Source organism: Strix aluco, chromosome 3, assembly GCF_031877795.1.
Source record: "Strix aluco isolate bStrAlu1 chromosome 3, bStrAlu1.hap1, whole genome shotgun sequence".
In the NCBI taxonomy this organism is placed as follows: domain Eukaryota; kingdom Metazoa; phylum Chordata; class Aves; order Strigiformes; family Strigidae; genus Strix; species Strix aluco.
Genome location: NC_133933.1, coordinates 52,188,939 through 52,216,660, shown reverse-complemented (window position 1 = coordinate 52,216,660; position 27,722 = coordinate 52,188,939). Strand labels below are relative to the sequence as shown.

Here is a 27,722-nt window from a genome sequence, read left to right as displayed (position 1 = left end):
AGGATTAGCAACAGAGTTGAAGTTGATGGATAGTTTCTTTTCTTCCTGAAGCTCAGTGATTTTGGTGCTGTACTGTTGGAAATAAGGCATAAAATGAGATTAGTTCCAAGTGCTGTTTGTGAGGCCAATTCTGTCTCCAGAATTTCCTTGGGTACTGCACTTTCCTATTGACTTCAGTGCTATTGCAGGAAATCCTGTGCTCCCAGGTGTCATGCGTGACAGAATCTGGTTCTGGATCCTGCAGCAGTGTACTGGCACTACCTCACTTCATAGGTGAAAGTCTTCCCTGTTGTGTATAGAACCTTAGCACAGGATTAAGATGGCTTTACATTCCACCTGTGCCTTCCAGACACTGGTCTCATCTGGAAGCCAGAGTTGTCACCAGGGCAATTCAGAAAGACATGCCCCAAAAGCTACAACACTGTATTCTCCTCAGTTCTGTGTACTTCTGTCCACTGCCATGCATCCATTTTTGTCTTCAGGTATACACTCCAAGATGTATTTGTCTTAAACCTCTAGCTACCTTTGCAGTCCTGGTGTTAAGTCACAGTGGTACAGTCAACACACTGGTCAACATACTGTGCTAAAATGCGTTGAGCATTTTACCAATCCAGTTTGACAGCTAATACAGTCCAAGTGAGCTAATTTAAGGTAAACTCATGCATCCTCATGCTCAGTTCCTATGCCAGGAGAATTTTTTTTCCCAGCAAGCTTCTGGGATGTAAAAGCTCATCTACCTGGAGTTGAGAGGATAAAGTCTCACTGAGTTATTGACATAATTCAAAATTACAGCTGGGCATATATATCCACAAAATTAGTTTTTTTCATTGTCTGAGTATAGGTAAATAAGGCTTCATTTCAGCCAGCTTTTTACAAGTCTTGGAACCAAACAAACTTTTCACCAAGTCATATATCAGATTCCAGCTTGAGCCTGCTGGCTCCCTTATTAATACTGAAGCTAGGGAGAGAAATAAAGTATAGTGGAATTCTAGTCAGAAACCAGTAACAGTTTCAAGCCCCTTATTTTTCTGCTAGGTGGTTCCAAAATTTTAAACAAAAACAGATTTAAAAAAAAAAAAAAAGCTTTTTTTTTTTTTCTTCAGAGCTAAATATCAAATATAACAACAGCGAAACAAGGCTGACTTATTCCAGTGATGCACAGTGTTGCACAGTGCTTTTCATCCTTCCAACACCTTGCAGACTTGGAGTCCCCTCTGCTCTCATGTTGTGTGTCATCAGTGTCACACTGTTCACCCCAAAATAGTTTGGCCCGCTTTGGTCAGGATCCATGATGGTCAAAATCAAAGCTGTGAGCTGATTAATCAGCACAGAGGTACCAGGTAAGTCCCACCACTTTTCATTCTTGGTCTTCATTTCAAAATAATCAGGGTCCATACTGATCTGAATTATTTCTGTTCTAGATAAAGAGGAAAGTTGGATCTGTATGTGAGAGACTTCCCTGGTATCCCCTTAGTTCCTATATATTATTCCTATAAACCTCCTTCTGGCAAGCTACTTAAGCCTAAACTCATCCTCCTAATTTGAGATTCATGTGAGTCATATTTATTAGTTACACTTGTGCAAGGTGCACAGAGGGGCCCGTAGACAAGAATTGTCTGGGTATACTCACAGGAATTCGCAGAGTGTCCCATATTTGGCCTCGCTGAGTGAATGTGAGCATTGACCTTGTGGAAGGTTCATTTTCCTGTGGATCAGGATCTCACCCCATCACTGACTTTTGCCTGTTAGGAGCTTCAAGTTTTCCCTACATCTGTCTCTTGTCTGATACCTCGTTTCAGCCTTTCTCCCAGTCATGGCAAGAATTAATTTTCTCACCCTTTTTCAAGCTGTTATTTTATGTATATGTCTAGCACTTAAATCTCTTGAATTCTTCTTTTCTTTTGGAAAATTTGTTTGAAATCAACCAATCAATTGGTTGAAATTGAAGTAGATTTAGAAGGTATTGCAACCAGGACACAGAGCCAGATGCTCAGATGGTGTAATCTTACAAATTTATTATAAAAAATATTGTAACTTCTTTTGGCTTCAGTGATGTTTTATTTGGAAGGAATTTAGCTCCTCTGAATTAATAATCTAATATTCATTAGTATTCTGAGGAAGAATGTTTTTATATGTCTTCTTTTTATCTGGACCACCCTAATACATTTCTTCTATCGGGTTTGGACCAGATCTCTGTGTCATAGTTATTCCTCTATGGTAAATCCTTGGTGAAATAAAAAAACAGAACTGGGAATAATATTTTGACTATACACAGTTTCAGATGCTTAACTTGATAAGAGATCTTCCTCATGAGTTTATTTTGGGTATACTGAACCACAGTAATGCCCAACAGCTTTAAAATGTTTCCATGGTTATATAATACAAAATAAGGCTTCAAACATGAATTTTAAATTCCACTAAATTTGATCATTGTTGATTTTAAAGCATATTAGATCATCCACAAATAGAAAGCCTTTAGAGCATCGGGCTGTTTAGGAACAAGTGGTGGACATTTTTGGAGAACTTATCTTTCTCCTTGGCATGTTTTTATGATAATTCAAATATTGGAGATAATTTACAACCCTGCTGGTACTATACCAGAGACCTTATGTGATGGAATTTATATCACTTTTCCTTTTAGACATTTAAACCACATGTCATTCTAGAAAAACGAGGACAGAGGTCCAACAAAGGAGTGATTTATTTTCAGTTAAAATACTAGCTACATTAAAACCACATGTTATTAAGTACTGTATAACCAAACCATGCTCAGAAGAAGGCTTACGACACCAAAGCTTGCTTAAAATGTTTCTTTTTTTTTTTTTTTTTTGTTTCCCAAAAAACTTTGGCAGTGCATACATTAACAGACTTTACCTGAGCTGCACAGTACATTGGCTATAATTTTCCTTTGACGAAACAATTTATTAAAGTACCAGAGGACAAATTAATTCAGTTCTTTATTATTTTTCTCACATTTCTGGATGGTTGAACATTTCTGTCCATTTTAGGTAACATTGCATCTCTGTGTATAACCCTTCTGAAGAAAAAGCATAATACGATTAAAGTTGTTAAAAGACTGAAACATAGTTTTTCAAAGTGAAACAACTTGTATTTTGGGCATTTTGCCAACATGAACTCTCATATAATGCTCCTGTGAGAAGAGTAAACTAATGCACAGAAGTAGTGCACACAAATCCAAGACCAGAAGGAAAATCAATAAGAAGATTAGAATTAAGGGGTCCAATTCTGTTTTCAGGATGCAGATGCTGAGGACCAATTTCTGTCCTCATTATGCTACACTTCCACACCAGATTCCCTAGGACTTGAAGGGAATTTTTTATGCTAATGTTGCCAGGTGGGTTGTCCAACGCTTGGTGGAGAGATGACCAGTGAAGGATTCATCCTGTGCAAATGACTTCTGCAGTTGCACCAAGTTTCCATGCTGATTTTGCACATGTATGTCTGGATGATACTGACACAGAGAGGGTGCTTGGGGGACTGGCAATTTAGCTGGCTCACCTGTGGTCTTCTGGGGACTGTTAGATGCCAAAACCCTGTCAAGATATGCTGGTATCAAATGGGGGAGTGAAAGTGTTACCTCACTGTTCAGATTCTGTTCAATGTGCAACTTGCATGGACTATAAAGCCTGTCCCTGTGCTTTCTAAGAACTGCACAAATATTCAGGAATCATCACAATGCCCCTGCCTCACAGGTAATCGATGGATAGTTTTAGCCCTAAGAAGGAACTAGCCAGTTACTGTCAAACAGTCTTTAAACAAAACAGGCATCAGAAGCAGCACATTTCACTGATGGTTTGCTTGAGATCATTCTCATTCAGATGTTACAGTCACATCTTGAAATCATTAATACTACCTTAAGCTTGCCTGGTATTCTCATTTCTCCTGAAATTGCTTAGTTCAAGGAGATCCTGAAGTATTGATTCTGCATCAGCAATATGTAAAATTTGTAGCAGCTTTAAACAAAAAAAGGTACAGCAGCTTACGTTATGTGTCTTTTCTCAACCCTTGGCTGCCTAATTGAAATAAAGTATGTGTAGTAGACAATATAATTCATTAGACAAAAGAAACTCTACTGAATTAAATCTGTCTAGTTTGCTACTTTGTCTTGGATGGAGACCAGTACCAAGTAATTCAGGAGATGGTGCAAGAAACCACACAATGGACAAAAAAAGACCATGTAGTAGACTTGACTCATGCCATGTCTAAATCATAAACTGTTACACTGAATTTTAACATAATATGAATTAAACATGTCCAAAATTATTATTGAATCACCTCCCCAACAAGTCCCTGTGATGTACAGTATATTTTATTTTATTTTTTTTTACCAGCCTGGTGGGCACACCTGTATCACAACTGAGATCACTGCCTAACTGCAGTAAATGATGTGCAAACTCACAGTAGGAAATAGAAGGCAGCTGTACTCCTGCTGCCTGTTTTGCCTTTTCTGAAGCACAAGAAATCTGGTGCTGCCACCAGCACTGAAAGAATATTATGGGGCACAATGTGGCAGCTATTGCTGTGTTAGATTCATAGGAGAAGCCCTGTTTGGGCTTCTGCCCTTTGGCAGCATTTGAAGCAGCAAGGTTGTCTCTCCAGGTATCTCTCCATCTCATTTCCCAGTTCTGGATTATTGTCCAGAAATTATTGTCTTTCATTTTTTTTTTTCTTAAAAATAACGCAAATGATTGCACATTTTCACTGTTTATATTTCTTACTCTCTTTATGTGAATCACAGAGCCTTCTTCCTTTTTCTTAATTTAGATTATCACCTATCTTTTCTTCATATTGCATCATCCAACTGACTTGTCTTCTCCCTTTCCCTAGATGTTTCCAGATGTGTGGCTGAGAGGAAGTACACCCAGGAACAAGCTCGCAAGGAATTTCAACAAGTGTTTATCCCAGAATGCAATGATGATGGCACATATAGTCAGGTTGAAAATTTTTCATTCAGTATCTTGCGTGACCAGAAAGTCAGAATATGTGTGTTTGCAGAGGATGAAGAAGAGGCAAATGTAATGAAGGGAAATGTAATTTCAAAATGAAATGTAATTTGTACTAACACTGACGTTAAAAAATGGAAGGAAAAATCACGGTTTTTGCCAAGTCCTTGTTCTTTTTTTTTCAGAGTTGGCAAGCAGAAGAGCCAACATTACCATTGTTCATGTGATACTCTCCCTGTTCTTCTAGGCTGAGACAGCTGAGTCATTCTTGTAGCCCCCTGAATAGTCATCAGATGGTAAAATGCTTGGAATTTCTGGTCTGTTCCTGATTCGAACCAGAAATCTTGTGACCAGAGTCCATATCTTAGTGCTAAAGCATGAATCATACAGGATTCTTCCCTATTCTCAGCTGAATTTCTGCACAAGCATATGGTCTGAGATGAATTTACTTAGGTTAGATCATGGAATTCAGAAGAGACACAGTTAGAAGCTTACCCCATGATATAAATTCCAATCAGGATCACCTTCTGCCTCCTTTGTACTGCATTTCAGTTGCGGAGGTGTGCACAAGACTTCTCATTTTAAGCATGGTGAGGGAAGTGATATTGGCTCTCAGGAAGTATAATGCAATTGATTTCTAAGAGGAATTCCAAGAGTTTCCTTTCTGACAGCTTGGGATATGAATAATGCTGGCAGAAGCACTCTGTCCTGCTCCTTCAGTGGGTGGAACAATATGTTCTCTGTGTGGACAAAACCTCAAGATTGCTTGCTTCAGGAACAGTTTATGTGTCCCTTGAGGAACTTCGTTGTGAGGTTTTCATAACACCTGCACCTCACTCTTCTGAAATAGAGTGTAAACAACCACATATTTCAATAGTTTTCTCTTCCATTGGCTTCTGAAGGACTCACCACACTTTGCTTGCAATAAACTCTTCTTTATGCTAAAGAATCATATGTAGGACTGAGATTAGGACCATTATGGTTTATTATTCTAGGTTTTGTCAATATAGTTTGCTGGACTAGTCTTTTGTACTCATGTCATAAACGCTGTGGGATAACAGACATATGTCTGACAAACTGCGCGTGATTCATGTTGTTTCCGACAGGTTCAGTGCCATAGTTACACTGGATACTGCTGGTGTGTCACTCCCAACGGTCGTCCTATCAGTGGTACTGCTGTGGCCCACAAAACTCCCCGGTGCCCTGGTAAGACTTGTTTCGCTGGGCAGGTCTCAATGTCTCGTTGTCTCATGAATAGCAGAGTTTATCTGTGGCATCTGATTAGACTTAAGGAAAAAAATTCTTCACTGGGAAAGTGGTTCAGCCCAGAAACAGGTGCTGGCAGAAGCTGTGGATGCCCCATCCTTGGGGATTTGCAGAACTCAACTGAACAAGGCTCTGAGAAAGTTGGTCTAGCTTTTAAACTAGCCATGCATGATGTCTGAGGTCACTGCCACCCTAAACCTCCCCATGATTCTATGACCCATCTACTTCGTTTGTACTATAATCTAGCCATTGAAGAGGTTTTCTGCAGTGGTTATTTGTACAATATTTATGTGTCAGTGTCTGAAACCATGCACCTGACTTGATGAAGTAGTCCTTTCTTTATGTTTAAACTCTCTGCACATAAACACATTGAAAAAAAATTCAGAGGGCTTTGCTTTTTGATCTTTTAAGTATTTGGAGTATAGAAAAAAACCCCACACCCACAAAAAATACAGATTGTGAATGTCCTAATTTGTAACATAGCCCAGTGAAAGAACTCCCACAGCAAATCCCATGAATGACCAAACCCAGAGGAGAAATAAAAGTGAAACAAAGCATTAAAAACATAATGGAATAATTGTCTGTAGAAATTAATTGGCAAATCAAATTCATTGCCATATGTGCTGCTGTTTCATAAGGACAATTAACAGGTTCACTGTTTTTTAGGAATTTGCTTCTGACCCTATTTCATTGACATAGATAATAAATATAAATCCCCAGTGTGTGAACAGCTGCCAGAATTGCTATTCACCTTCCTTGAGACTGACAAAATTGCACAGAAATAGCTCTAAAAAAAAATTGAGGTCTATGTATTGTATTTCTGTTTGTGTTGCAGCATCGTTCTCTGTCAGAGAGTGGAAGAAATAGCTTTAAAAAGCTAACTGTGTAATTTAAATGAAGCTGAAAAAAAAGTGGATTAAGGCCTTTGAGGGAATTCACCTGGTCTGATCTACTTCAGTTGTTCAACCACAATATTGATGTGTTTAATAAATAGATGGAGGAAGGAAGAGACCACTGAGAAAATTTCAGCAAAGACTGTAAAAAGTTAATTCCACTTTTAAGGTCTATCTTGTTTAAATGATTTGCAGAATCTCCCATGCATTTTGCCTGTAGATGAACTTTAGCCAGAAAGAATACTCTTCTGACTAATTCTTTTGATCCAGTCTGAAAAGTCACTGTGGAAAGACAGTCAACTGTGAAAAATAATACAAAATGTTCAGAAGCCTTAAATAGAAAAAAATGTGCATTCATTTTAGTGCAATTATTGTTTATAACTGGATCACATCTTCAGAAGACATAGGGTTAGGGTAACATTTTTGTGCTTCAATGTATTCTTGAGTACAGGTGCTTTTTCATGTTCATAGCCAGGGCTTCTCTTAAAGCATGCCTTCATTGCTTTCTCTGCAGTATCAGTTTGTAGCTTCCTCCCTTTCACTTGATATCAGTGAAAAAGGGGTTATGCTGATGCTGAGAGTTCAACAAGTAATTGTTTGGCAGATGTGTCACAACACATGTTGCTGAGTTAGTTACTGTACTTTCACTTTTTCTATTTATATTTGGTATTATTGAGAAGCGGCAGCGTAGTTCCAGGTTAACTGATAGATTAATACTAGAATTATTCTATCTCTACAGGAACCAAACCCTAATTCCTCTCAAAGGTATATTCATGTGCATAGCAGATAAACTGCCAGACTGCTTCAGCTCATTTTTGGAGGGGTGGGAAGGGAAGTTAGTTTTACAGAAGTGCTAAGGAGAAAGTGATAGTAGCACTCAATTTTAATTTAGTAGCTCAGAGATAAATAGACTGCTCCAGGGCCCAGATGAGTATGCAGAGTCTGATTTTGCTCCATGGAAGATCGTAATTTTCCAATTATTATGAGACACTTTGGGATTATCTCTGCACATTTCCTCCCCTGCTTGTATCAGTACTCTCATGTTTTACTGCTCACCACTTCTCCTTTGTCCCTCAGGAAAGAAGTCCAGCTACAGCAGAGTTTGGAAGTAGATTTGAAATGTTAGGGGGTTTTGCAGTGGTAGTCACTAAGGGCTCAGTCTTAAGAGGTCTGGAGAAACCTTTTCATTCAGCAGAGAAGGCAGCTACAGATTTTCTCAGAAAGTTATGTGGTACAATAAGGCAAAACTTTGCTCTTATATTGCAGAATGAAAGCCTGAAACACGACTGCACCCTTCTCCCATTTCCCAGTGTATATGCAAAATTGCCATCTGTTTAGGCTAACAGAGGGTTTTTTTCCCCAAGAAGGACTGCTGATGTTTTCCAGATCACCGCTGATTCACTTTTGTACTTTTTCTTTAGTACCACTATGCACAGGAATTACAATGAAAATATTAGTGGATATACTAAAGTTGAGTAGATGTACTCCTGTTTTAACTAGTATTTCAGGAATGCCATTTCTTCCAACACTATTGTCCCTACTCAGTCTAATACACTGTGTCATTGCTAGCCTCATTGCAGGTGTTACCCTGCTATTTTTTGATTTTGCAGGCAGATCTCCTGTAGCAGTAGCACCCTGACACTAGCATGTTTATATATTTTTGCTTGCTTCTATGTATTCTGCAGACATGATGCTATAGCTATGTCAGAGACATTTATGCAAATTTCTCAGTTTGCATGTACCAGACTTTCTTCTCCCAGGATCACTTTTGCCACCCTTTCCCTTTAGAGGAGAATGTGCACAGACAATCAAGATGTCAGGTAGAGTCAATTGTGAACATGCTTTTGTAATGATTTTCTCATAGGAAATGTGATACCATGGAATGTGTGAAAATTTCTCTTTTTAATGAAAATGTTCAGTGTTGCTTTTCAATTCTAGGTTAGCTCTTCAGTAATTTCAGATAAGGTTTGAATACATGTCTAATCAACTGTGCTGTTCCTAAATTATGGGATAATTTCTTGTCTTTCATTTTCTCCCAGTAGAACAACCTTTGACTTTGGTGAATATCCAGAAATAGGAAAGAAGAGCATGGCAGCCTAGAAGAACTTGGATTTTAATAGAGGAAATATGGAGCAGAATTTAGGAGGGGCAGTTAGGAGTTTGGTTTCCTGATTCCATCCCCTATCCATGCTATGATATTGGATAGGTGAAACAACTTCTCAGTTTATCTAATTGTTAATATTGGTTAGCTGCATAACATAATGCTTCCTAAAGTTGTCTCAGGTCCTGGGACAGAAAAGTGTCACATGTATATTTTTTATGTATCTACAATAGCTGTATGAGCCATTTTTTGCTCATTGTGTTATCCCGGTTGCTCTTATTGAAGCCGTCTTTTTTGCTAGAGACACAAGGTGTGGAAGGATGAAAGTTATAAGCAGCATTAAAAAATGCAGGACTCTCCAACTGATTTATGTAAAACTTTCGCTTTAATTACTACATCTTTACCTGAAAGAGGCACGTCCATCCTTCCCAGTTATTCCCACACCAACACTCGGTACCACTAAAACACACATGATAAATCTCAGAATGCTATTCCACTCCATGGAAATAATCTCCACTGTTGCAGGAGCAGTGGTGAGAAGGAGAGTAAATCAAACACATTCCCATGACAGCATTAAAAAGAAAGCTCCTTAAAAATGATGAATGTCTCCCCAATACTTTCACTAAAGAACACCAGACGTAAAAAAGACATTTTTACAACTCCCCATCTCTGTTATCAGCACTGCAGGGAACTGCAGAAATTCCACAGGCACAGAGTCCTGGGAAATGGGGCAGAAATTGAGAAGCAGGTGTTAAATTATCATTGGAAAATACAGTGTCTGCCTATTGCAGGGTTTTTATGCCCTATTAACTATTCCGGGCTTTTGTCAGTGAGATTGCAGAGGTATGGAGACATGTTTTATTATTCTGTGAAGCAGTTTTGCTACCTTACAGTTAAGATGGCATGATCATCTTTTAAGGCCAAAATACAAGTACCTTTAAAAATTCAGAACTCTTCCTGTCTGTATAGTATTATCATCAGATAATGTGACAAAAATGAACATATTTGGGAAGGCAATGAACTTTTAAAATTTAATTATATTGCTTTTGTTGTCGGGGAAAAATATCCATCCTTGAATTATCTAGATCTTCTGTCCCCGTACATAGTCCTTCCCCTATAAATACAGACACACCCATGTGTGAGATAAAGAACGGCATAGAAAGTTTACTTTCCTGTGTCTTGCTAGCTGCATTCAATGATTATATATCAAATATTCTGTATTAGGAGATCAGAAATCATTATCTAAACTTGATAATAATAGTCTTTCACCTTCCCTTTTAAGTCCAGTCACATATGACCAGAACTATAGAAAATGGATGTGATAAAATCACAAACATCACATTCCCTGAAGATTTATTGTGCCTCAGAAATTGTTAGAGTGAAACTGGGTGGAATTGTGGGGTTTTCAATAAACCAAGGCATGAATATTTTAACTTTTTTTTTTTTTTTAAATTCATCAGAATCATAAATGAATAGATGGCTAAGCAAATGTACATGCTAGAATGATACTAAATTCTCCTTATTAAAATAATGCTGCTGAATCTGATATCCCTCCTTGCTGTCTCCTATTCCATAAATATATTTGGGTGGTGATTTGGTTGCTTACAATGCACTGAAAACTTGGAAGCTGTTTGTATTGCCTAACTTTTAGATAAGTTATGAGTTGCTGTGTCTGTTTTGTGCTAGCTGAAAATATAAGCATTAGTTGTGAGTATTGAAGATACAATCTCCTAGAAATTTGCAAATGCAACTTCCTATCACCATTTAAGCTAGAAGTACTTCTACCTTAAATATATTCAGAAAATGGTAGAAAAAAATGATACAAGCTCAATAACCTCTCCTCACCTCCAGCTTGGAGACAACAGAAATGTTTCTGCTGCATAAATCGAAAATTTCAGGTGAAACGCCGTGAAGGGCACAGATTTCCCATTGTAGGAAATTATGTGAATATTTTTGTTAGCTTCCTAAGACAATTAAAAAATTAGTATTAGCCCAGTGAACGTAATTTTCCTAGCATTCATTTAATTTCACAGTGAAATTAGATTCACTATGATAAAGTTAGCTTTTGTGAATGCCACTGTCTTCCTCCATGCATCAATTTTCCATCAGAATTTAGGGGAAAAAAAGCAAAGAATAGAAAAAATAATTCAATTCTCCCTGACTGTACATGAATATCATATAGCCATTATTTCTCACCATTTCACATACAGATGGAGTAATCTGAATGCATCTTGGTGTTAATGAAATCTGGAAAGATTTTTCAGCTTTGGGTTAAGATGTGGAATACTATATAAATTTCATCAATGTGTTATATTACTTGGGTATAAACTGAATTTTAAGTTCAATCTATAATAGTCGTTCTGAATGTACATAGAGACACAACACTGGTGTCAAACAGGATTAACACTCTTTTTAGCACAAGGGGGCTATGAGTGGCAGTTCATCATACACATTACCCATGCTGAGACTCATTTCTACTCACAAATGGTGTAAAACACTTTAGTGTGGACAAGAATCAGACCTAAAATCTCTGTATTTGCAAGAGAATTATAATTATAGGCCTGTGCATCAAAATTAAATTGAGAAACTACAGAGTTAATTTTAAATGGATGAGATTTGAGGAAAAATTGGATCACTGGTATTTAGTGCAATTAGAAGAACCTGTAATTTTGTATGCAGTATTTCCTAAAACTGAAACATCTTATTTGAGTTCAAGCTGAGCCTCTTATCAAATTCAAGCCAAGCACCAAAAAGCTCAGATCTTCTGGCTTCAGCTAGCATAAATCCAAGAATCTGTCTCCTTGTCAGAGTGAACAACACGGATTAGTATTGCAGTCTGTTTAGAGCAAGCTACCCCAAACAACCTTGGATATAATTTCTACAATGATAATGACATTATTTTTCCTGTCTGAATTAATACCAATGCATCACTAAGTATATTGAATTTCTGGTGATTCAAATGTAATAAAAGAAAAATACACTACCGCCAAAAAAGGAAGCAACTTTAAACTAGAATATTTTTGATATAAAAGATGTATTAAAAGCTGAATCCTTCAGAAGGTAATACCAACTTGACTGCATTGTCACGTATTCTTTTACGGAGGCTTCAAAATCAGCATGCCAGATTCGTGATGCTAGCTGTCTTCCGTCTGGCAGACTCCTGTGTCTGAACTTCATGTTGAAGTAACCCATCAGTTCAATGTGATTTAGTGGGTTTACTTATTTAAATTGTCCTTTTAGAACAGATTTACTGTGCTGCAAGGTTTGGGTCTATTTGTTTGTTTTAAACCCAGTGAATTCAGTTATTCCAGAGGGAAATACATTAAGAAAATTAGGGTAAACAAATTATGTCACACAATTCCAAACATCTGTCAGATGTGGGTTTTTTTCATTTAAGCAGGTGTACATAAGAAGAGACTATGTGGTAGGAATCAATTGACATGCTTTTTAATTTTTGATCACTCCATGTGGCTCTTCAGAGAGAAAAATACTACTTTTAAAGGTGTTTTTTTAACACAGCAGAGATCTGTCAGTAAGAAGTAGCTAGGAGTTAGAATCATCCAAATTGTAATAATGAGACATAAGCAAGAAATAAGGAAGTATTTCTATTTTAAACTCTAAGGACAACTACCTCCTGTAAAAACTACTAAGAAAACCATTAGATTCTCCATTTCTTGATGACTTGAAATCAAGACTGAATGCTGGGTTGGGTTGGAGTCCAGGCTGGTAGAATAATCTGTTAAAACCCATCTCCTGCAAACTTCTTAACTCCCTTCTCACCACTGCTGTCTCCTTTCCCAAGGGCCACCGCTCTGGGAACGTCTTCTGCAACCAGCTCAGGCTCAAACTCAGAATAAGGCACTGTCCCTGCCTCCCCCAACATACACACTTCTCCACACCAGCATAGGGTTTCTGGAGGGCTTTGTATGAGGTATTTAAAGCAGAAAGGCGCAGTTTTTAATCTGAGCCAGGACTGGGCTAGAGGCTGAAGAAGCCCTTCAGAGCAGCCGAGGTGTGTGGGCAAGACTGTGTGTGTAGGAAGGGTGCTGCCCTGCACAAGGGACTGTGAGGGATTAGTGCCAGGGCAATGTGTCTTACTGCAGGACCTGTCCTCGCTGGGTCAGTGGGGGAGGGAGATGTTGACTCTGCAGCATGTCAGCATGTTCTTGCACTTGTGCCTTTGTAGTGTTTAATGTTATCTGTTTCTCAGATCCTGTGGTGGACAAGAACTAGCACCTGACAATAAATTGATCGTACACAACTGCCGAAGTCAGGCAAAGATAAAATCTTTGGTTTGCAAGGGAAGAATTTGCTGATATTTTATGCTGTAATGAACAAAAATGAATCATTAAAGCTGAACTGTGTTCCTCAGAAGACATATTAGAAGTGAAACCAATATTTTTCAGGTTAATTCTTTTTTCCAATTGCAGGTTCAGTGAATGAGAAGCTTCCACAACGAGAAGGTGCAGGAAAAACAGGTAAATATCTTAGCTGGCCTTTAAATAGAGACTAAAATAGCTGTGGGATGCACCACTGTGAGTTTCCATAGGTTTAAATTATCCATATATATCCATCATGTATTCTAGCTGCATATATAATATATGTACATGCATACAACTATACATTTTATGTCTACATTGTAGATATTTAGTAAATTTATGAGTATAAATGTATACATATATATGCATATATTTGTCTATGTGTGCATAGACATTACATTTTTCTAGTCTCAGCCCTACAGGCTTTGCTATTCTGTGCTGTTTGGAAGATAACTTTTCTTCCCATAGCTATACTCAAATATTTATTTTCCCATACTGTTTGCTTGCCCTGGAGGACAGATTATTCTGTCTGTTTGATAAGGACAGCATTCTGCAGTCCCAAAATCTCAGGAACTGGAGTCCTCACTTTATTTCCATAGCAATCAGTGCTTGAGTCATCTTGGACCAAGCACTTTGCTCTATATTGTGATTAATTCATCTGATGGTTTACATTCATGGCCAAATGATTGTTGTTGTTAGAGATAGACCATGGTGTATATCTTGTTGGCAGGACAAAATCTGATACGATTTGAACAAAGCTGGTAGATTTAAGTGAGGGACATGTCTATGCTTTAAAGAAAATTAAAGCTTAACCTCTCCAAACACTTAAAAGAATTTTAAATTCAGCTGAAAATAACGTACTAAATGTTACTGTCAGTTACACTGGCATAAATTAATTTTAAAGAAGTTACTCATATTCATGCTAATGATAATGACTGTCTGTTTGGTCCACTGTAAATTTAATTGAAATATTTTTTTTACAGGAACTTTTGCAGCATTGTAACATATCCAACATTCTGACATTTAAATAAATTATTGCACTGTTAGATTAAGAAAATCAGTACTTCTTTAAAGGCTAATAATTACAAAATACTGGAAAATTGTTCCTTCATGTATTTCCAGACAAATTGTGGGTTCCACTAACCTTAAGTTACCCATTTGCTTTAGGTCAGGACTTTCATTTTCATCTTTAAACTGAATGGACCATTCAATATATAAAACTTGTCTGGAATCCTTTATTTTGGTTTGTGACTGTGGTGGCTGAGCTGCTGAACCCTGAATGATCAATCATAGAGCAAGGAACTTAAATGAACACGATTTATCAAGTCTCCCTTCGCATCACATATATTCATGTCTGAAGTGACATGGTTGCATTTTATGCGCGCCCTGTTTTTATTCTCCAGCACAAGCCTGCAACATGAAGGGCCACTGACCTGGTTCCCAGGTGGTCCCTGGCTCTTCTCAGATGCTAACTGTCTCTTCCCACCCTTCTTCCAGCCAGTCATTTCCTTATGCTTTAAATAAAGTCATGCTGTCAGAGATGTCACAATCTCTTTACAGACCATCACAGAGTGGTGAACAGGATCAGCTATCTGAGTTAAAGAGCTGTGCTTCAGCTTCAAAGTCAGTGTAGTAAGAAGTATTTCATAGCTCAGCATGAAAGGGCACAGCAGTAGTTTTTGAAATAACCATAGAACTCCCTGCTTGTGTTTCCTCTGCAAGTTCCTGTGAACTAACCAGGGGTGCCTGGATGGGGGTACCTGCCTGTATGGTAACCCAGCAAGCTCAGGCAGGTTCACGACATTCTCACTACTGAGGGGAACATGATCCAGACCTTCAAGTGTGGTGCTCTACTCAAGAGGCAGCATAGATTTATCCTGAGACAGTCTCTTCCTCCAAGATGTCCCACAGAGACTCACAGGAGAAGATGAGCTGGTGGGCCATATCTGCTGCAGTTGTGCACCTCACTTTCTCTGGGAGTTCCAATACTGAAAGAAAATTCCCAGCAGCAAATTTTGGAGGACAGGAGCTCTCTCTGAATGTTTGTGAATTTGCACATTAAACTGAACAGGAATAAATCTTAAAAGATAATTCCTAAAGTATCTTCTCTGGCCTTGCAGTTCCCTCTTCTATCCAAGGAAATGATTCAGACTATCTGAAAAGCACAGGTGTCAAAGATGGGATCACATCCTTTTTTTTCTGATTCTTAGCTGACTGCAGGACTGTGTTCTTGGTAACTGAACTCTGACAGCAAACGGAATGGTTTCTGTTTAAATGTATGCACATATGGACTGGTATGCATATGCCAGCCAGGAAGACCTATGCAATTAACCTGTGAGATATCTAATTAACATGAAGATGAACTGCTCTACAGTAGTGACTCTTTATTGAATGTTGTTTTGAACAATGAAATGCCACATGCCTCTTCAATTTTAACACAAAAGGTTTTTATTAAAATATGAGGTACCTGACAGAGTGCAAACAGAAAATTAATATAGGTGTCTTCCTGCAGATTAAGGGTAGTCCAGGAGCTGTTGTAGCTCCTCCAGTTCTGGAGTGAAGTTAATACCTTTTAGATTATATAGATAATATACCAAATATTTGGTTCATTGATGAGCAAAAGCAAACCTCTTTCTTTCTTTTGGGTGAGGGGGACCTGAGGCCAATTTTATGACTCAATAATTAACTATCTGGTGAGTTTTAAAAAAAAAAATTGATAAACTGTTTTAAGTGCTGCTTGAGCAAAGGTCAACAGGCTAATTTTGATTGGGCTGATAATTGCTGAAGTTGCAGCATTATATCTGAATTTCAGGTAATAACATAAGATCAAATGTGTCACAAACTGAAATTGTGTACCAAAAGATTATTAGAAAAATGTCTTTTAAACCCCAAACCGACTTTCTGGCTGGGCTCTTGGTTAATACTTACCTATTGTAAGCTACCATCTGAACTTCTGGGTTTTCTGAATCGTATACTGGCTGATGATCTAAATAGATGTCTTCATTCTCAGTACACTAGGATACTTTATGGCTTCTCTGAAATTAATCAATGGTCTTATTCCACCACCCAGAGGACACCACAAAAATGCCAGCAAAGCTAATGAGAAATGACAGTCTGTTATGGCATTGGAGCAAAGCATCCTGTCATTGCATGGATGTGAAGAATGAGCATCCTTAAAAGAAGTCTCCTTATGCTTTGGTTAAAACATTTTGAAGTGAAAATAAGTTTCTATTGCTGCTGCTTTGGCTTTGTGAAAAGCACAGAGGTTAGTGTTCCATGGCTGCAAATTTGGTTTTGCTTGCTATCAGTATTTACTTGGTATCTGTATTTGCTGTAAACCAGGCTGTGGCCTCCAGAGGTGAAGGTCAGAGTGCCTCCAAATCCTCTGCATGATTTGCATAAAGACAGTACAGATTTACAAAAAAAATCTATGATGGTAACAACAAAGAGAACAGAAGGAGGCTGTTCTGAATTTCAGTAGCAAGAAGAAATGGAAACAGATAGTGTGTTAGCCTTAAAGCCGTTGCTCAGTGTTACCCCAGCAGGACTACATGCAAGAGGAAGCTTCTCAGTTACATTCAGTTCTAGCTTCAGTGAAAATGCCAGGAAAACAATCTGGAAACTACGTTGGTCCAGTTGTGAAAGTGCAAGAAATGCTAATAAAACCCTTTCATGGAAGATGCTGCTTACTGCGGGACACCTTGGACTTGGAGTTAGCTCCATGTTACAGGAAACAACAATGACTCGAAAATATATACTAGCAAGGCCTACTAAGTCATATTTACCCGGCATCTTCAATAATTTTAAATAATGAAAATGTAATAAGGTAAAGATGGGCCTTTGGATATTGCTCTTTCTCACAGAATGCTAACTTAAATAATTTTTCATATTGAATTTTTCTTTTCCAGCACTATTTCCACTGCGTTTTACTGAACCTAAAATTGCTCACATCCTCTTATCTTTTCTGTAAATTTTCCTTCCTCTTTTCTTGCAGTAATGGTTAGTAGTGGATGGACAGAGACGGCTAACCAGAGGATAAGAATTATGCAAACATATTCTGGTTCTTTAATCTGTGAATCTTGCTTATAAAATCAGCTTGACTGTTAAATAGATCCTGCTGTGCCAAAAGAAACTTTCTTTTAATTTTAAGGTGTCAGCATGTCTACAGCCACTCATTCGCCCCAGACTCCTTTTGCTTTCACAGGTCTTACCCCTTCTACACGTTTATCTAATTACTTCTTTAGAAATGCTGATCTGATCAGTTATAATCTGCAGGTATTAATGTGCAGCATTAAAAACAAAGAATTACTGTCCAGGGAGCGACCTGATCACTTTGTGCCTCATCAAAGACCCTGCAATCAGCCATAACCTCAAAAGCCATCCATTTGTAATCTGTAGATGTAATACATTTGTGCTGTGTAGTGCCTATAAATAATGTTTAAATTATTGTTTGTTTACCGGCCGGGGCTATGTGCAAATCATTAGTATCAGTCACGTATATACACTTATTTAGCTTACTCTCATAATTGTAGTCTCCTTGCAAATCTTTTCCATTCTGAATTCAGATGATGCCTCAGCTCCCGCGCTGGAGACTCAGCCTCAGGGTGATGAAGAAGGTGAGTATCAACAAGAACTTAACAGTGTGATATTAAACTATGGAGTACGGACCGTATACCACAATGTCAAATGCTCCATTAAGAGTTAGAGCAACTGCTGGGGCAGCTGCAAGAAATTGCAAGAGATGGAAAACATCTGTGCCTTTTTCCAGATAAAGAGAGCAAACATAATAGAGTATTTACTTACAAGTAACTAATTTCATGGGATAGTTCTGAGATGACACTGTAGCTATGGAGTCTGACATTAGCAACTTTAATTGTTACTACTCAGCAGAGACAGGTTTTAAATGTGAGCCAGGGTGCAGTTTAAAACTGTATGGCCAAATAAGGAAGTTACAGGGTAAATTCTGTCCTCAGCAGGTTACCTAGTAATATTAAGGTTGATGTTTTGTCAGGCTTATTAGCTTCTGGCAAAATTTGGTGCTCTAAATGGAAAGCTCAAGGCCTGCATGCAGTGATAGTCCTATATGGTGGCTGCCTTACCACTCACTGCAAATCTCACAGAATCTGATCTGAAGTTATTACATATTTTGGGTCCACACTGGGAGATTTTTATTCTGATTAAACATAATTTTAGTTTAAAAATGTTTCTTTTGACCTTTTGTATGAATGGGGTAAGAAAGGAACTATTCATGCCTTTGCATGAATAAAGGTTTTAACTTTCCTAATAGAAACCAGTGTGCCTGTTTCCTTTTTGAGATCCATGTATCTTTAAAACCAGCCATTATTTACCTGCTAGTAACTTAAAAAAATTCTAACATTTTCAATTTTTTTTCTGTTTTCTTTTTTTGTAGATATAGCTTCTCGTTATCCTACATTATGGACTGAGCAAGTAAAGAGTAGACAAAACAAAACCAATAAAAGCTCAGGTGAGAAACTTATGTTGTCCCTACTTTGCAAAGCTTGTGTGAAGACATGCATTAAGCCTTGTTAAAACTGAAGCCATTTAAATGAAAGCCGTTTTAATAAGCGTTATGCTTCCACTCTCATCATATGATAGCGACTTAATAATTTGCATTGTAATGATTTTGTAGTCTCATGCATCATACGTTCCTTTTATATGGAAATATTTTTGGCCAAGCTTTACTAGGTGTAAATTGATGTTACTCCACTAAAGTCTCCGTCTCGCATTTATTTGCATCTGTGAGTGGATCAGATGTTTAATTTTTTCATCCTTTTTAATTCTCTGCCTCTTTGTCATCTACTTTTTTTTTTTTTTTTTGGAGGGGAGGGTGTGATGTGTAGCAAGAAGGTGCTTGGAAAATGACACTGTGGATTACACGTATTTGGTGATAAATTTTAGGAGGCAAACCTGAAAAGAAGCAAACTCCCATCAGAAACTAATTGTCAGTTAACAGGAAATTGGAAAGATGGTGTTACTTGCTTTTTGCTACATCACTCACCTGTTATTCACAGACTGATTGCCAGTTTAGTGTGAATTAATTATGTTGCCTTTTTTACAATTGCTGAATTTTGGCTTCACTTTTTTTCACCACTCTTCAGAATTGAGCTTTGTAAACCTGGACTAAGAATGTCATGCAAATGTCCTAAGACTGAAGCCTCTAAAATATTCAGATACATTCAGTGCTTTGGTGGACCATAAGTTTTGATGCCTTCCTAACTGTTCCTTCCTTTCAGTGGAATAAACTTTAGAGAATTTTCTTGAGTTTCTTCTCTTTCACTGGGAAAATGTTTAATCTGAAAGGAAACATTAATGATACGGACTATGATTCAGTAAAACAGCCAAAAGCACACTTTAGATCCAGCGGAAATTGAGGTTATGCTTTACATTAAGTACTGTGCTTAAGTATTTTACTGAATTGAGATCCAAAAGGATTTAAAAAGACAAGCAATCATCATAAGAAAGACAGACATATCCTTACTAAGAGGTTTACAGAATCCTTCATATAAGCTAATTTTAACATCAAAGCAATATTATTAATACTTTTTCCTCTCCTTGATTTACCAGTAGGCACTTAAGAAAAGGACCTTAAACAGAGTGTAGACAAGAGTTTGAAGCAAACACTTCCCATGCTGGAGATTTATTCTGTCATTTCTTTAGTCAGTGTTAGCAAGAACAGAATTCCTTTGAGATTTCTGTCCTGTAAAATACATATATAAAATATATCACTTTTAGGAGTGTTTATTTAATTTTTACAGTGCTAGAGACTAGATCTAAAGCAAGAATTCTTGAGTTTGCAGTGCAGCTGCTGGAAGCCAAAGCTTCTACACACACACAGAAAAATTAGAAAAACAACAAAGAAAAGTTGGGTTTATTACTGGGAACTTGTAACCTCCAGTCCCTCTAAAGACATATTTACAAAGGAAAAAAAATCAGAAATGTAATCTACCGGTTTTATGATCGCTAGCCCATGGTGCATTAGCATCAAAAGCATGATTGTGTTGGATTTGCTAACAACAGGACTTCCTCACAACTGTACTATGTACAGGGGATCTCTGGAGGGCTAGCAGATGCTGCAGTCTGTGGTACCATACCTAGACTAGCAGAAGTAAGTAGCCTTGCTTTAATTTGTAGGCATACTTGGTGCACCAGAAGGGACCACTGCTCTCTCTGCTGTAACTTCTCTTGTATATGTAATATGTCATAATCAATCAAGATTAATCTAGGTGCTAAAAACTGTGTCTTTACCAGTTTTGCTAGGCAGTATCTCTCTGCTAGACTGCAAAGTATAATGTGTGTCAGTGACCATATATTTATAAGTGGTTTTGTTGGTCGAGCCTCACTGATATTCAGTAAACAAGACTTTTAAAGTCTTGAAAAAAATAAGTTAGATTTTCCCCTTATTACGTCTCAGAGGGGTGCTAAGGCTTTTGAGAACACCCAGAATGAACTCTGGGCTGTTATGTGTATGAAATAGGAAGAACCTCGTGACTGAATCCACTGGATTGTAAACTAACCACCTTTGGACACTCAGGCTTCAATATAAGGGATAAATACAGATGTCTTCTTCACTCAGTTTGCATAGCAAACTGATTCAAACTTGGTCATATAAACAGCAGAAAGCTTATTGAAATATATTTGTCTGAGTAAAATGACGAGAATTCATGTCTGCATGTAAACTGTGTTTATAAAACAAAAGATGACCCCCAATTTATTCATAATGGGCTAAATTTTCCATTGTTGTTCTATATTAACCCAAGTGCTTTCAAAGAAATTCTTCAGGTGCAAATAACACTGTGACCTAGCCCTGCCTGTAGAAAATAACTAAAGAAAAATAATAATGCTAAAAATTCAGGCAAACCCCAAGTATCCTACTTAAAACTGGACTATTTTAGTCTGTATTGCTTTTATTTTTTTCTAAGTTTTACCTGAATATATGTCCTAATATGTCTTGGCCAACAGGTCATGCTCAACAAAAGACTTGCCTTGACCTGAGAAATCAACCTCCTTAGGAGAATGTTTTTGTGAGTTAAGGATCACAAATGAATACATTAAATTTATCATACTCATCCTGAAATGGTTTGCTTTTGCTACTCTGCAAATGACCTGCCAGTTACAATTTAGCCAGTAAAATTATCATAAGCTTTTAGGTTTTGGAAGATAGAAAATAATGTCTCGGGAAATTCTACTTTATGTTAGTTATCCCGTGCTTTCATCTGATTAAATCAACCTAAATTAATTTAGCATAGAGTAATGGCATTTGGGAGACTTACAGATGCAGGGCATGAAACTACTGCATTACATATCCATGCTCTGTAATGACTTCTAGTGCATATTCTTTTTTGTTGGTTCAGAGAAATAAGCCTTTGCTGCTCACTAAAGGCATTTGGAGAGTCGTATTTAAAGTATTATCTTTAGATGACAAAATGTTGCTGCTGGCAAAAACCTCATCAACATTGGGTCATGTAACAGTATCTCTGTTTAGAGTGGTGAATTTGTGTAGAAACATCTCCATTTTAGCTCTTTTTGTATGTTGAAGATGATTTCCAGAATTTTTTAAAAGACTTTTTCTTTCCAGAATTAGGAAAAATGTATGCATCTGGTTGCTAAAATACCGTAGTGTTTGCTGAGATTATGTTTTATACATATGCCTTGGTGCCTTTGCATGTATTTTGAGATTTTTTTGTTTCTTCTACATTTCTTTTTACCTCCACACTCCTCATTCCTTCCTCCATTTCACAGAAAATATTGTGAGTTTGCCACATCAGATTGACAAAAGTAAGAATTATAGCAACAGCTATCAAAAATAACCAGAAGTGCATTGAAAACACTGAACATGGGACTATATGGGTTCTGATGAAGACACTAAATTGTAGCAGCCTAGATGCTGCTGTCTGTATGTGAACTCAGTGCCTAATCTCCTGCTGTAGTTTGTGGAGATGCATCAGTGGAGCCTAGAGAGTAGCCCACCTCATTGCAAAGCCGACATCTGCTCTTGGCCAGCTAACTAAGTAACTGGACCTCGCTGAGTGTGGTGACTAGTTTTGATCTCTAACATATATGAAGGTATCTGTGCTTTAGATGAACTTTCTCCCACCCCAGTATCAGTTGAAAATGCAGGTGGTATTCTTTTAGAGCTTTTGTATTCTGTAAAGACCAGAGGACCGAAGGTTTTTTTGCCTTGAAGAAACTGGATACTTTGGACTATGTCTTCAGCAGTTGCCAGTTACTGCAGCCTTGGGGCTAGGTGCAGTCTTGATGTGGGTGAAGAACACTACATGACAGTGCAGATCTTTCCCATCACCTAATGGGAAATGCAGTTCCCTGAGGAGAGCTCATGTTGGACTGTAGATGTCTTAGGTTCTCCTTGCTACATCTGTTCTACCAGCAGTTTATATCCCTGTGGGATTGTTGGGAACAAAGTGTGACATTTTTCAGAGGATATATGCCCTTTTTTGAGCTTGAGTATAGGCAAAGGAAGGGTAGTTTAATCCTTTTCACAATGGCCAGTGAAGTTTAGGATTTGTTTTGTTAGCTTGAATTTAAGAGCCAAATTTTTCTAACAGTCTGTTGTGGGAGCACTTCCACGAAAAATAAATAGGGTGAGTTTAACTGATAATATTGTTCATGTTCAAAAAAATTCCTAAAGTACTGAGTAATTTCTAAGTACAATCTGTACACCACACAAATGAGAATAAATAATACTCAGTGTAAAATTTCATTAATTTTGCTAAAGCAGGATGCAAAAAGTCATCCATAATTTGGAATATACTTAGATAAGTTCTTAAGGTCTTTAGAGATTCTGGTGATAATATAATTCAAGTTAAAAGAGATGGGATTAAATAATATATAATTGGCTAAGACAAAGTGTAGTTTCACATATTTACTATTCCCTTATTATTAATACTTTTGTATTCTGTTTCCTTAAAGATTGAATGGGAATGGTGTCACATTATTAGAACTAATAATTTATATGTTCATTGATCAGTTGTGTAGTTTATTTAATGAGCATTGTCAAGTGATATTGAAAAATTGGTGTTTTGTGATAATCCGGTATGACCAGCAAAATAACAGATAGGAAGAAATTGTCACATTTCTTTGTACTTACTGAATGTGACTTTGATTCATGTGTAAAATTTTAAACACATGAAATGAGTGGGTATAAATTTAGGGCCCCTGGCAGTCAATGGCAGAACTCCCAGACAGCATTTGAACAACCATTCATACTCTGACTACATGCTACTTGTTCACCCAGTAGTTCACATTTCATCTGGATCAGGCACAGACACATGATGCAGTGCTTGTGCCAGCTCTGTGTTTGCTGCCAGCTTTATGCTTAGATGCTTTAAGCAGGTGCTAGAGGACAAGCCGTACATGATCCAGCATAAAATAGGGTCAGCCCAGAGGAAACCCTGTTCTGGCATAAAGCCTGCTGATGCAGGGTCACGCTGTGAAAATTCTTAACATAAAGTAGTGGATCATGTGATTATAACAGTTTTCACCCAGAACAAAGAATCCTAAATCAGAATTCCTTGTCTCCTCAAACTATGGCTGTAGTGTCTTCAGGAGTGCCCAGATTTCAGCTACTGTACCTGGATATTCTGGTAATGTAGAATCATCTTCAGTTTCATTTTTGGCTTTGGCTCTGCACACATGGAAGGAACATATAGCTTTTTATTTAATTTTCTGACAACAGAGTAGTGTTTTATCGCTGCTATTTTACTACAGACCATCAGTTTCAGGGCTTTAAAATTCTGTTACAAGATTTTATCAATTAACCCCAGAGAGCTTGATCCAGCAGGAATTTCATTCTCAAAATGCCATCTGGGAGAACACTGAAGTGCACATACAGTAATGTAGTATAGGCTGTCTGCAAATGCAAATGAAACCAGTTAGTATAATGTCTACTGTGAATACATTCTTAATAGATTAAAATAGGGAATTTAAAATGTTAATGTAACTAGCAATTATCACAGAATCACAGAATTGTCTAGGTTGGAAAAGATCTTGAAGATCATCCAGTCCAACCATCAACCCAACACTGACAGTTCCCAACTACACCATATCCCTCAGCGCTATGTCGACCCAACTCTTAAACACCTCCAGGGATGGGGACTCCACCACTGCCCTGGGCAGCCCATTCCAACGCCTGTATCTATACCAAAAAGCTGCTTGCATTTATCTGTCCGTATAGTCTGAATCTGTTGGCAGAGGCTGCCAGTAGACAGACTAATGTGACAGGGTGACATTCTAAGATTTGAATGCAGTCTTTATTGCCTTGTCATCTGACTGCTTTAAAGCATTTGTACGAATCAGGTTTTCTCACATGGAAACTATGTTGTTTGCCAGTGAGGTTTCTGTTTTGTTAGCTTGCTTTGTTTTGTTTCTCAGAGGCAATTGTTCCAGTGGGATCCCTGCGTACTGATCATTCCCTGCAAGTCACCTTCTTACAAAGGACCAAGACAAACCTTATTCCATACTCCAATGGTCACATTCATTCAAAACTGAACCTGGCTAATGTCCTCCTGCTATGCCTATTCTGGCAAAATTTAGCCCTGAAGTTAAAAACACCAACACGAAAAAACAAAAATTACATTTTATTTCAAAAGAAATAAATGTAAGAGTTTGTGTGTCTGCCCAGTCACACCAATTCTAATAGCCATTCCTTTCTAAGCATAGGAAAATGAATAACTTACAGACAGGAAAATGAGTAACAGTTCAGTGACTTTGTGTTTATTCTCATTAATTGTTGCATTTTCCAGATGTTGCTTTTAATATTGACTGAAGATAAATTACGTGCAGTTGAAGATGTGTGAGCTAGCAGGAGAAAAATAAGATCCAGTTGCATGTTCACAGTTACATACTTATTACAAATTAATTACAATTTTTCTAGAACTATTTTGAATCAGGCTTATTTTGCAATGTGAGTATTTGAGATATGAAATCAGTTATAACAGAAGGAAATCAAAATGGATATCATAACAAACTGAGAAAAGAACACAGGGAAGAGGGGGAAGAAAGTGTTTTAAAAGCTTGTTGCCTCCATTTTTCAGTAGGGATTCCTAGTAAGTTGTGTGTTGGCCTGCAAAACCCTGGCCAGTATTCCATTGTCAAATTTGCTTGTATTCAGCATTAAAGGTGGGGCAGATGCATAATTTAAAGCAGAATATACATGTATGTCCAAAGAATCCTACTCACTCTGAATGCATTACACCTGTATTGGAAACTCAGAAATTGATTTACATAGGAAAATAGCCTGACTAGGAGTGGTTCATTAATTGCAAACCACTGAATTACATAGGAAAAACTGGGGTTTTTTCCCATTATTACCTCATTTCAGTCCTAAAGACAGTGTTTCCTTCCAACAATTGGTGAGGTGTCAGCCACACTCAAAGATGGGATTTACATTCCCAAACTTGTGTTGTAAATACAGCCATTAACTGTAACTGGACAAACCAAGAGCATGGGAATAAGTTGCTGAAATATAGACATGTAGTGCCTTCATATGGCCTAAAGTATCTGATATCTGCAGATACCAGGACTCGGAGTTATGACAGCTTACTGGAAACCTGTGATGTTCCGCCATGTGGGTTTGATAGTCCAGACTACCTGAAATGGCATTGAATTGAGCCCTAAAAACTTCAATTCAAGCCATGAAAGGAAAGTAGAAGGCAAAAGTATTGATTTTAAATAAGTCTTCAAACATGTCAATTGGCTATTAAGTCCACATAAGGATTCTGTCAATGGGAGCTCAGTACATTACAGATGGGCAGTCTCTGCCAAATTTTGGACAAGTTCAAATCCAGATATTACTACTATGAACTTTATAGCTTGACCTCATCTGTAGGTCAATTCCCTACACAAGAAAAGGCACTAGCATTTTTTCATGACATCTGCAACTGAAGTTTCAAAGTTTTGTGATGACCACAGATCTGGATTTTGAGCCTTGTAAAATTTGTGTGTGCTGGAAGACTACAGCTGGTAGAATATTTGTTGTTTTGCCTGTTATCTCAGCAAGTTGTTCATTGAAGATAAAAACATTGTGTGATGAAATTGAATAAAAAAAAAAAACATACAGAGGAGGACTGGAAGCTTTCAGGCCAACAGTCTTTTTATTGGTTTTCGTTGATAACTCACTAAATGTTCCCTTTAGAGTTCCTGAATAAACTCAGTTATTTGGAGTGAACTATAATTAGTGATTTGTATTTTACTATAAAGCCAGCATTGTTAAGAAACTATTTGGGAGGGAGATGTGTGAGGCACTGTCATGTCTTGTTATATCCCCCTACTGTTTTATTTTTAAATATTTTGAACAGTAGTATGTAGTTCTCTTTTCTTTTCTTCCATTTTTTGTTATTTTTCTGTCAAGAATCAGAATAGTTTCAGATTAGTATTCTTTTAGAATACTGGTTTCAAGATAATCCTTGGCAGCTGAAAAACTGGTGGCTTTGAAACTACTGATTGTTCACACCATTAGGGCCAATCTATAAATGGATGAGTTAGTTCCTAATGGAGAACTATCTTACTTTTCAGTAGCAATTTTTAATTATAGACTAGTCTTGATTTAGCTATTACACAAAGAGAGAACAGTACTCTTCACCCTCTTCATCTGTTAAGAAAATTACTCTTCATACTCTCTGGTGCTCTTGCTTTGCCTTGCCTGTCCGAAGTTGGTAAAAGAAAATTACGGTTTTCTTTGAGTTTTTTCAGCCTCTTCCAAGAAGGTAAAACTTTCCAGACCTCCCCACAGTGCTTGTATATTATGATATATTCTTAATTTGCAGGCTGCTGGATCATGCTTATTATAATACTGTCCTATCTTTAATAATCCTTTTCACAAGCATTTTCATTTATTTTCATTTCATTTTACATATTAATACAAAACCTTTATAAAGATCAAGCACTGACATTTCCATTTTTTTCCTCCCACTACAGGGGAAGATACTCCCATCCTAAACCATTAAAAAAATAGAGTTCTGTTTTACGTCCAGTTGATCTTTATGCTCAGGATGTTCCAGGGTTTTATTGGATTCCCACTGTGGGAGAAAAAAAAAAAAAGAAGAAAGAAAAAAAAAAAAGAAAGATCTGTTTTATGCAAGGTTGATAATTTCTATTTTACTGCATGTGTTAAAATTTGATGCCAAAAGATAGTAATCTCTCC

At 37.4% G+C, this 27,722-nt stretch overlaps 1 protein-coding gene across 2 annotated transcripts in view; it reads left to right on the top strand.

Annotated features, from left to right (window-relative positions):
* The window catches only part of SMOC2 (SPARC related modular calcium binding 2), a 149,160-nt gene that overhangs the window by 56,469 nt on the left and 64,969 nt on the right, over window positions 1-27,722 (top strand). For both annotated transcript variants that reach the window (XM_074820683.1, XM_074820682.1), the window contains exons 3-7: window positions 4,849-4,955; window positions 6,071-6,170; window positions 13,655-13,702; window positions 18,109-18,159; window positions 18,954-19,028. In XM_074820683.1, coding sequence (XP_074676784.1) covers window positions 4,849-4,955; window positions 6,071-6,170; window positions 13,655-13,702; window positions 18,109-18,159; window positions 18,954-19,028 — 381 coding nt within the window. The remainder of the gene's footprint in view (window positions 1-4,848; window positions 4,956-6,070; window positions 6,171-13,654; window positions 13,703-18,108; window positions 18,160-18,953; window positions 19,029-27,722) is intronic.